The 11013-nt window shown below is 38.3% G+C and overlaps 2 protein-coding genes across 3 annotated transcripts in view; both read left to right on the forward strand.

Moving 5' to 3' along the window:
* The window catches only part of tspan34a (tetraspanin 34a), a 7710-nt gene extending 6942 nt beyond the window's left edge, over positions 1-768 (forward strand). For both annotated transcript variants that reach the window (XM_077604776.1, XM_077604777.1), the window contains exon 9: positions 452-768. In XM_077604776.1, the coding sequence (XP_077460902.1) occupies positions 452-508 (57 nt within the window). In that variant the 3' untranslated portion in view covers positions 509-768. The remainder of the gene's footprint in view (positions 1-451) is intronic.
* Positions 769-1124: 356 nt separating this feature from the next.
* Positions 1125-5807, forward strand: dand5 (DAN domain family, member 5). Its single transcript, XM_077606058.1, has 4 exons — positions 1125-1183; positions 3128-3190; positions 3634-3816; positions 4937-5807. Exons 3-4 carry the CDS (start codon positions 3685-3687, stop codon positions 5216-5218), a joined length of 414 nt encoding a protein of 137 aa, XP_077462184.1. The 5' UTR covers positions 1125-1183; positions 3128-3190; positions 3634-3684; the 3' UTR covers positions 5219-5807.
* Positions 5808-11013: the final 5206 nt, after the last annotated feature.

The following is an 11013-nucleotide window of genomic DNA, read 5'->3' on the forward strand; positions in this document are numbered from 1 at the left end:
TAAACAATGCAAATATTTTATGAATCATTTCAAACTAAAAAAGTAGGCAAAACAAGGAAGTAATGCAAGAAATTTTGGTTGCGAATGTCTCTACAACTGATGGCAACCAATCAAATGGATTGATATTCCTTCTGTTCTTTTTTTCTCTCTGTGCCCCAAAACTTGTCTGTTGGGTTGCATTCTCTTAATAAATTAAATAATACATATAAAAAACCATAATGAGATTATACCAAAGTCCTATGCAACCTTTATAAAAACGTTTTTTTTTCTTTCAAATTTACAACTCACCATGTCTAAGCATCTGAATAGGTTAAAAAATATATGCGGTGAAATACTGTGTTAAATAATGATAATTTTATATAATTGATGATGATAATTTCAGTCAAAAACTGCAATTATAATTGCATATAATAACAGTAATAATTTTGACTACTCTGGCCCTTGTTTGCAGATTGCCGCCATGGTGGTTTCGATGATTCTCTACAAGGAGATTGGTGCCAAAGCATGATGAACGCTATTTATTTAATACATGCAAATGAGAAATTAGCCTGTGAATTGTTTCCAATTAGTAAAGACTCTTTGCCACAAGCTGACATAAAACTGTTGTCAGTATATTGTTCAATTCAGTAGCAATAGCAGCCATTAGAACATGTCTGTTCTTACGAGTGTCACATTGATTGACACAGTGATTTATTTATGTTTGCCACGTACATGCAAAATTATTGAGCCTGATGTTAAAAGAAAATATTGTCATCCTTGTATAAGTTTTTATTTTTTTATTATTTTTACTCACTTGAAGGCGAACAGTGATGTTCTGTTTACACAATGACTCTGGTTCATGCCTCCTGTGATAAAGGTAATAATGATTGTTATTGAATTTATTACAGAAATAAGCAACTATATTTTGTTTGTGTTACTGTAGCAACAAAAGTAACAATCTTCAGTAAATAAATGATGGAGAATGTTTCTGTGTTTTATTTTGAGATGCATTTTGTTTTACTAGTTATTTGAGACATTTTGCAGTTTTGTTTGTATCTCTATTTGTCTTGATAGTGTTTTTATTTACACTTGTAATTTTTGTTATTTCCATAGGTACCACAAGGTGGCAGAGCCCTGTGTGTAGACTATTCAACGTGCGGCCCTGCCAATTTGTGACAGATGCTCGTATGCGGAACTAAAACGGGTAAGTAGGTTCTTATCAAGCACACAAAAAGAATGGCTGCATAGAGAATGCTTTAAGTAATTGACTACTTGATGTCACCACATTCTGTCTATACAGCCTTATTTTTCCTTCTTTCTTTTTATTCCCACACAATTTCCAAAACCAAGACATTCCCAAACACAACAGACAGATGTGACATTAATATTTGGGTTTAAATATTTATAACAATTTCTTTCATTATTCACTTTTTGATCATTTAGGCTCTTATGCTCATTTTAATTGTCTTGCAGCCATTGTGAATATTTATGCAGATTATTGCAAGTGAAACTCTGCTTATTCTTTATAATTTAGTGTAGTCACTCATATTGTGTATTAGATATGGTTGCATCAGGACTATATCTTGCCATTTTCCAATTTGTTTAAATTGAGTCGAATCTAAATGTTTCACTTTTATATCAAGGTAGGTAACTAAACAAGAGTTTACAAAATAATTATAAAAAAACATACATGTCAAAAATACAATAAATTGTTAATACAAAAATTTAAGTAGTAAAATGTATTCTGATGACATGCTTAAAAGAGCGACTGCTGGTACTAATACATTAAAAAAATACATATTAAAGTATTGAATAGAGGACACAAGAGGGACAAAATATTAGAACCCACTTTGTTCAGTGCATTTCTACATCAGCAACATTGCAAGCCAATCAATTGCCAAATGTATTGATTACTACCTTACATAATATGTTCAGTTTTATCCTTATAAACCCAAAATTTAAGAGTTTTCATACCCGAGCTAATAGGAAAAAAGGAAGAAGGGGCATAGGTTTCGGTAGCCCATTTTGACACTTGTGTCTTAATAGATCACACTCAAGTGTGGCAGGTTCTGGTTTTGGGAGGCCTACAGTGTCCCAAACACACGTCGGCCAACATGAGAAAGTCAAACACTGCAATTCTTCTAACTTCAATGGTCAGGTGTGTGATCAGGTCACGGCGGGTGGAGCACATTCAGGTAAAAGCAAACAATAATGATGGGAGCATATGTCACTACTTGTTCTTCTTGTGGGAATCATTGGGCAGGAGGTGACTTGATTGTCACATAAAATCATTATGGCTTTACGCCTGAATGACGTGAGAACATCATCTGATCTGTGTGACGTTGCACGTTGAGGCTTGATCATTTACAAATGGCATGGTCACATTCATCCTTTTATTCAATCATTTATTCATCTTTTCTGCTGCTTATCCTCATGAGGATTGCTAGAGCCTGACATCATTTTATTTCCGGTTGAATAGAAACTAACATTTAAATAGGATGGTATTATGTGTTTGTGTGTACAGGATTAAAAATCCCAAATTATTGATTAACAATGTATTTTTGGAACTATAGGCTTCTTTTTTCTCTCTTTTTGAATCCTGTGACTTTATAACAAAACGGCCTACTTATGGATTATTATGGTATAAAGAGCTTTATGCTTACTTTCGATCATTTCTTTTGAATTGTGACTGGCAGAAATGTGGTGACATTACTCATTTGAGTCTGTTCATAATCTTAATCATAATCTTTTTTGAGTTATTGGGTATGCATTATCCACTGCACATATACCTTCGTTTCCTAGTAAAATAGCATTTGTGAGTGATTTATTTAGCGTATTTCGTACGTGCCAATTTGGCCTGTGGTGCCACTAAAAAAGAAGGATTCAATGTTATACATATTTAAGAATAGCTATCCACTATTTAGTAGAACATAGCTCTCGGTTTCCAGCACCAATAAAGCTTGATGCTTTGATAAACCTAATCTAACAAGCTCGTTTTTTTTTCATACATAGATGAATAACTGTCTGATTCTTGGTAGGTCTTATAGAATAACACTCACCAACTGTAAACTTCAAAATGTTGCTGTATATGATTTTCCTGTCTTTTGACATGTGAACTTGCTGTGTGGCTTCGACGTGTCTTTTGAAGATCAGTGTTACTGTGTCTTCTACGGTGTGGGAATTGTGACACCTTCCTCCCATGAAAGCGTAGGTGAGTGCCTCTATTGTGTATAAAAACACTCCTGCCGCCAATTTGCCTCAGCACTGACAGCAAGGTTACCATTTGCGTACCTTGGACCAAACCACAGCATTAGATTTCTTCCCTTACGCATCCCTTTCCTTTTCAATTTTCTTAAAATTATATATATTTTTGTTAACTATCTGTATTTTTCCGACATGAAGTTGCAACTCATCATCGTGTTCTTATTTTTGACTTTCGCAGCCTCCTTTCCGTTCCCTCCCAACACTTTGGAACGCATTCGCAAAATTTCTAAATCTGAGTTTGAGTCCTCCGGTAGTGGACCGGGCGAAAATGTCCGTGGTCTCGTGAGAGTGATACAAATGGACCCGCATTCTCTGGCCCAATCCGGTTTCTTCATGAGAAAAAGTCGGGCACAGAAATTCAGATCGTCCTTTCCGTCCTTCTTGTCCCAGGGCTTAGCTCCGAAGGCCCCAGCGAGCCCACCGCACCACCCGCAGGCTGACATGGAGCACAAGAAAAGACAAGGCCTCCACATGTGGCAGAAAGCCATCAACAAGGGAAATAAGGCTGCGGTGTCTTTGCCTGCAAACCTGAAGGACGCCAAACAGACGTGCGCTGCCATTCCTTTCATTCAGGTAACAAAAAAGACAAAAATTACTGGTTAGAGCACATGTGTCAAAGTGGCGGCCCGGGGGCCAAATCTGGCCCCCTGCATCATTTTGTCTGACCCGGGAAAGTAAATCATGAGTGCCGACTTTCTGTTTTAGGATCAAATTAAAATGAAGGGTATAGATGTATATTCAATTTCCTGATTTTCCCCTTTTTAAATCAATAATTGTAAATTTTTAATCATTTTTTCTGTGTTTTTAGTTCAAAAATCATTTTGTAAAATCTAAAAATATATTTAAAAAAAGCTAAAATAAACATTGTTTTAGATCTATAAAAAACTGAATATTCAGGGATTTTAATCCAGTTCTTTTAATCCATTTATTTTAAAAAAAATCTAAATATTATATCTAAAATGGTCCGGCCCACGTGAAATCAAGTTGACGTTAAAGCGGCCCGTGAACCAACCCGAGTCTGACACCCCTGGGTTAGAGCCTCAAAGTTTCACTGGAAAGTCCAATTTTTTTACAAGAGTGAATGCAAATGTGAATACTGTAATGTAATATGTGCCCTGTGTTTGGCACGGCAACCAGTCCAACATCCTCTGAAAATATTATGAACCTTACCGGTTATGTTTTGAAAACAATGGCATTGCAGATAGGTAAAAGTATTATTATTATAACCATTTATGAATGTTTTGAATATTAAGATTTTCTGTTGCACTTGCCAGTTGAGTCCTCTGCATGATCCGACTCTGTCTTGCACATTGTATTTTCCATCTTTGTTTTATGCCCTCAAAATTCAAATGGATTGGACTTCTACTGTATGATTGTGAGTACGAATGGTCATCTGTCTCTCTGTGCTTTTTTTAAAATTAAAAAACGTCACTGACAACCCTTCAAATTCAAACGGCCGCTGCCAACCCTTCCAGTTGACGCAGATTAGACAGCGATTACTCTCAATAGCAGTGAATGAGTTATTGACGTGTTCCCTCCAAATAAAAAAGTTACTCACTTCTGCAAAGAAACCTTCAACTTTCATATTAGTTACAGCATCTGCAACGATAAAACATGAAAAAAAGACTAGTCAAACTGATTGTTTTTTTCCCCAATTAATACTGACTGCAATTTGTGTGCCTCCCCCACCCAGCGTGTAACAGCAGACGGGTGCAGTACAGTGACCGTCCACAACAAGCTGTGTTTCGGCCAGTGCAGCTCCCTTTTCGTCCCCTACGAGGTGGACCTGGCCGCAGAGGGATTCCGCCAGCGCCCTCCCTGCTCCCGGTGTGGCCCCTCCAAGACCCACGCCGTGACCGTGCCCCTGCAGTGCGGCACCGAGATCCGCCACACACAGGTGATGCTAGTGCAAGAGTGTAAGTGCGAATCAGGCCGTGAGCAAAAGAATGCAGAAGAATCTTCACCACACGTGTGAGCTCTATATGGTGGTGTTGTTCCCAATATTGAGGAGATTTTAGAGTCTTTATCCTCAATCTCATGTGGATTCCATTATATGGAGAAGTCTATGCTATTGATGATTATGTAACATGAGCTCCCTCCCTTATTCCAAAACCATGCGTGTTAGGTTTATTGAAAATTCAAATACTACGTTCAAAAGTCTAATTCAGATTTTTTTTATCATTCCAATTTATTTTGTGTAGCCGTTCATATGGCAAAGACATAAACTTAGTGCACTTTAACTCATCATTAATACAGCGTTCTCCAGATCGGTTTTCAAGGGTCGCTGTCGGTCCTGGTTTTTGTTCCAACACATTCCGCGGAGACATTTCAAGCCGTAATTTCTGCTAAAACAAGCGGCATCTGATTACAATCACCTGATTACCCTTGTAAAACATTATTGTTTGGTTTGAATGGAATCCTGCACACACTGCGGTCCTTTCTAGAATAGTTTCGGGACCCCTGTATTAATAGAAGTATGACGAGACCTTGGCCATCATGTTTTGAGGATTTTATGCTATTTTTCTTGGACCTGATAGCTTAACGACGAAGGATTTTTGTCACCTTTTCCTGCCATTACTCATTCATATCTCTTGTTTCTTTTGTCGAACAGTGGCAAAATAGATCATTTTTTGATGCATTTCCGATACACATCAGGTTCATATGAATGAGCCCAATAATCAGAATTGGACTGTTCATACTGCATGAAAAAGTTGGATGTGGGCACAGAAATTAGAATTGATCTGCAGTGTGTACGTAGCCAAAGTTATCTTTAGCTGTGATCTTATCTTAATGTTTTGAGAAGTCTATCACTGTCAGTGACACTGAATGACTCATGTTAGTATATTACTGAAATGACAACAATAGGGAAACAAGATTATAAATCAATAATACATAATACTTGGCTCCGTGAGAGGACATGAGAAAAATATATAATGCTGTTTATTTCTGATAATATGAGTAGTGTTGCATTGACTTTTTGCAAAGGTGCACACACAGACACATAACTGCTTACTTTTACATAAACGGACAACAAATGAGTATTGAAGGAACCAATGTTTTTGGAATGTGAGCTGAAGCCCATTTATGTAATGTGTCCTATCGCAATCTAATTTTTGGACATTGCTATTTTAATGTACAAAGTCTGAACATCTTGTTCAGAGTGCTCACGAGGCTTATTTAGCTAAAAAGTGGATGTTGTGATGTTGATGTTCTTTACCTTCCTGAGGGTCCACCGCGCATTTATGTCTACGTTAAGATGACCTTTGACGCATCCAAAGGGAAATATTGTGATCCATTAAAAACAAAAGAGAATGTTTAAGCCACTCTTTGCCCCTGCTTTTCCTGCCAACACTGAATTAAAAATGCAATTTAGTTTGTATGCAAAGCTCCAGTGAGAACATAAAGAGCTTTTGTTGTTGTAACCGACACACACCCATACACATTCACATTCATACACACACACACCTCCTTTTCCACTTATGCATGCAAGTTCTCAGCTCTTATGTTTTATTAAAAAGCCTTGTTCTGCACACTTTGAGCACATCGCACTTTCAAGTAAGAGCGTGGAGCTATTGGGCTCGGGTACTTAGCAGTAAGCAAACATAATTGTTTCAGCATGCTCCCCTTGAATTATGTATAGGAAGCACCTCTTCTCGTGGCCAATCTTGCTTTCAGTGGAGTTGTGGGAATTTGAGCATCGTTCACCACAGATGCGCTCCAAACCGGAGGGTGCGCTTGATTATCTGCTCCCATAAAACCTATTATTCATTTATAGCCTGGCACCTGGGCTTGGTAAAGTGAACTCATGCCGCACATGCCGACATGGACTCCCAGAAGAGCGTAAAAGAAGGGGGGCTCTTTACATCGCCTTGGCACGCCATCGCAATGCCTGCTTAGTCGGCCATTTGCATTCACGCGGGGCTCTCGGCGAAATTGAAAGCGCTCATTTGCGCTACGGGGGGCGGGCGGGGGGATTGAGTTCCCTCCGATTGCATTAGCATGTGATTAGCATTTGGAATTGATGGCTATATTTTTCAAGATTGATGGGACAAATATTTGCTCAGGTCTTAAAGAGAAGTAATTATGGGGCACTTGTTTTGTACTGACTGGCTGATCCCATCTCCGTTTTTGTTTTTATTTCCCACAGTCAACTTTTCACAGAAAAATCCTGTGCATGCAACCCGCCGTTCCTTTTGTTTCTCTGCTTACAAAAAAACAATCTTAAAAACACAGAGTGGGTGCCTGTTGATGATGCAAATAAGAGAGCTCAGCACTTAGAACGGCAGATGTCAGGGCTCTTTTTTTTTTAAAACAGAGTTCCTGCGTCATTAAGGATGGCCTGGTTCCCATGGCGAAGGGGAACGCAAGGAGCGCAAAAATTAGAAGGGCCAGGTGCCAAGTCCACCGCCTCGGGGATCACATCAGCGTAACGGGGTGCTAAGTGGCCTAGTTAGCTCTATAAACCAGCACAATGAAGCAGGCTTTTAACTGCCACGTATAGAAGTTGATAGCAGGAGTGTCGCGCACATCATATCAGTGACCAATGTGCAGCAAGGTCACACCAAAATGATAATACTGAGGCCTACGTTGCAGTAATCTCTAATGCATTCGATGGAGAAGAGGAACATCAATCTTGAGAGACCATATTTAAAAAAATGCACCTTTACACCTACTCTCGCTTTTTTAAAACTGTTCAAAATGTCTGTTGTTCACCCATTTGTTCTGATTTATCATCGTAATTCTTTGTGTACAATACGTTAAGACCGATACTATTATTTTGAAATGAGATTTTGGCCACTTTCATCTTGGTTTTAAATGTGACATGGATTTGAGTTTTTGGGGAATGTGACTACGGGGCGAAAAGTCCAGAGACCTGAGATCAGAATCCTTGACATCAATCCGTTTTGCTGAGTGACTCATAAAGTCGCTGTGAAATCAGAAATCAACCATTTACTGACATCACAAACCCACAAAAGTCGACTTTGAATCCGCACCAACAGATTCGTTTTCAGAGATGTAGCTGCCATGTTTTCCTAATACGACATGAGTCAAAGTTGATCTCCCTCCCTCATCCTCCTACGACTCCTATTGCCCAAGAATTTACATTTTTGGAGAATTACATAAAAATCTACACATTAACTATGATGTTTATCATAAACTGTATTATAGTCAGGCTTTTGCAACATCCTTTTTTATAATTCTATAATTTCATTGTCACAGTAGCAAGAGGGTGAGAATACAGACACAGGAAAATACATTTTAGACATAAATAAATAGGTAATAAATACATATAATATATAAAAAATAAAAAATGAATAAATATATAAATAAATAATAATAAATAGAATATATAAAAATATTTAAAAAATATATAAAAATATAATAAATAAAATAATTAATAATACACACTGCATCAAAATTTACTGGCATTTTTTTTCTACTGGAAAGCATGTGACTTGCATTAATAAAATTTGAGCAGTGGTTCTAAGGATCTTGCTGCTGATGGAGAAGAAGCACACTTGTGGCATCCACTAGGGGACTCTGTTGCTTCTGAATAACCCCGATCGAGTGAATCCGACTCTGAAGATTACCACTTGTATCTGACAGAGTCCAGTTTGCACTCATTAAGGAATTGATTCAGCACTAATATGAATGTTATGTTCAGTCATTCGACAAACACCTTGTCACCTGCATTCCCCCAGTGTTTTGTTGTTGTTTTTTTCAGTGCTGGAGATGTAAGGCTCCAGAAGTGAGGTTGTCCAGACCATGGCAAAAATCTGCCTCCCCACCTGTGTGCTGACCAGAATGTGTTCTGAGTCTGGACCAGCTGGCTAGAAATGGTAAAGAAACCGCTGCCCACTTAATTCTGCCAGTCTTCCTGTCTGGACGCAAGCCCACCAGACTGCCTGTTGGCTCCCGAACGCGGCGCCGATAGGTGAGGCCTGTTGATCTGGACCACATCAAAGTTTGTCATTGGTGATGTCCTTCTTTGCTTTTCCCACAGTATTTGGAATGTGTGTGTGCGTGTGTAAATGTGTGGATTTTCACTTTCACTACTTTCAAGCTCTAATATGTTCAGGTTCATAAGCAACATCTTTTGACTTAGCCGTATAGGCAATGACTTAAAAATCATTATTTGAATGTGATCCACTGATATGCTTAGAATGTCATCTGTCCCCATTGAAATGAATATAAAATCCAGCTACAGCAACAATATAATTTGTGAATGCGACTATAAGTAAATTCCCTTTTTAAATTTTCAGGGTGTGATCAATGCTGCTTTTCTTTTCAAATTTCACACTTGGGCACAAGTACTGTAAAGATGATGCATCGGGGAATATTTTAACGTGATCTAACAGATTGTGAGAAAGAATACGGCCACTGGTTTATGTTGGTCTTTTTATTAACACTTTACATTTGATGGGACTAAATGTGTGGTAATAATAGTAATAATAGCATAGAAGGTATTTTGGATATATAAAAAGGATCATTAGATTAGATTAGATAACTTTATTCATCCCGTATTCGGGAAATTTCATTGTCACAGTGGAGAGAGGGTGACAATGCAGACACAGGAAAAGACATTTTAGACATAAATAGATAGGTAATAAATAAGCAAATAAATATATATATAAGCGTGTGACTGAAATGTTAAGATATTATGTTAATAATATATATAATAATCTTTTTATATTTTATATATTTATTATATATAGTTTATATTTATATTATAAAAATATAATAATCAATATAATGTTAAGAGGTTATGCAATGATTTGCCATCAGACCCTTATACATCGATAAATACTGCACAATTGACAATTATTTAAATCTGCTGGTCCACAACTGAAAATTGGGTGCGCACTGAATATCCACTCTGAACTATGACGCATGCTTTTACCTGTCCTTGTGATTATTTTAATGACTAAAATTGTCCTGTTACACCTTGTCATTTCACAGGCATCATTTTCCCCGTGTGTGTGTGTGCGTGCAGATTGTTGTTATGGTGTGGCAGCAAGCGGTAGGGGAGGATGGTGATGATATGTTGCTATGACAGGTGTCTTCACATGCCTTGCAGGTGATGTCTCACAACCTCACTTAGCTAATGAGTCCAATTAAAGTAATTAAGAGCTGGCATGGGAAACCTTCTCCCCTCCTCCCTCCCAGAGCCCAACTCATCTATTCCCTGGTTTGCCCGGTCACATCAACAAAACAACACACAAACCCGCACTGCTACATGGCGTCAACACTTTGTCTCCCTTCTTTTGTCCCGCCGCGGTCCTTGTCCTATGGGTGCTTTGCATTCCGTGACTCTTTAAAAGAATCATGATGGCTAAAACGAGCGTGCACTTCACATGCACTTAAGAGACACTTCCTGTCACAGCAGTGAGCAAAGGAGAGGGCCTCCAGGAGAAAGAGTGCAGTTTGAAAGGGTGAGGAAATGATGCCAAGCCAGGTCCTAATGAGGGGAGAGATAATTGTTTTGTTAGGTAGGGGGGCCCGGGGGGTTGAAATGACATGCCACACATGGTTTTTGGATGACGTGTAACGAGAGGGCTGTGGGATTGATTCAAATGTAGTGGAAGTGTACTCCTAATTCAAATTGCATAAAGCAAATTCTGGCATTTTATGACTCAAAGTAGCACTATTTGTAATAGCAAAGAACACAAAATATACCGCATTACTGCATGTGTTTGTTTACTTGTCAAAATGATCAGTATCAGGTGTCCTAGTTGCTTGACTAGCCACAGGTGTATGAAATCAAGCACT

This window comes from Stigmatopora argus, chromosome 7, assembly GCF_051989625.1.
Source record: "Stigmatopora argus isolate UIUO_Sarg chromosome 7, RoL_Sarg_1.0, whole genome shotgun sequence".
Classification (NCBI taxonomy): domain Eukaryota; kingdom Metazoa; phylum Chordata; class Actinopteri; order Syngnathiformes; family Syngnathidae; genus Stigmatopora; species Stigmatopora argus.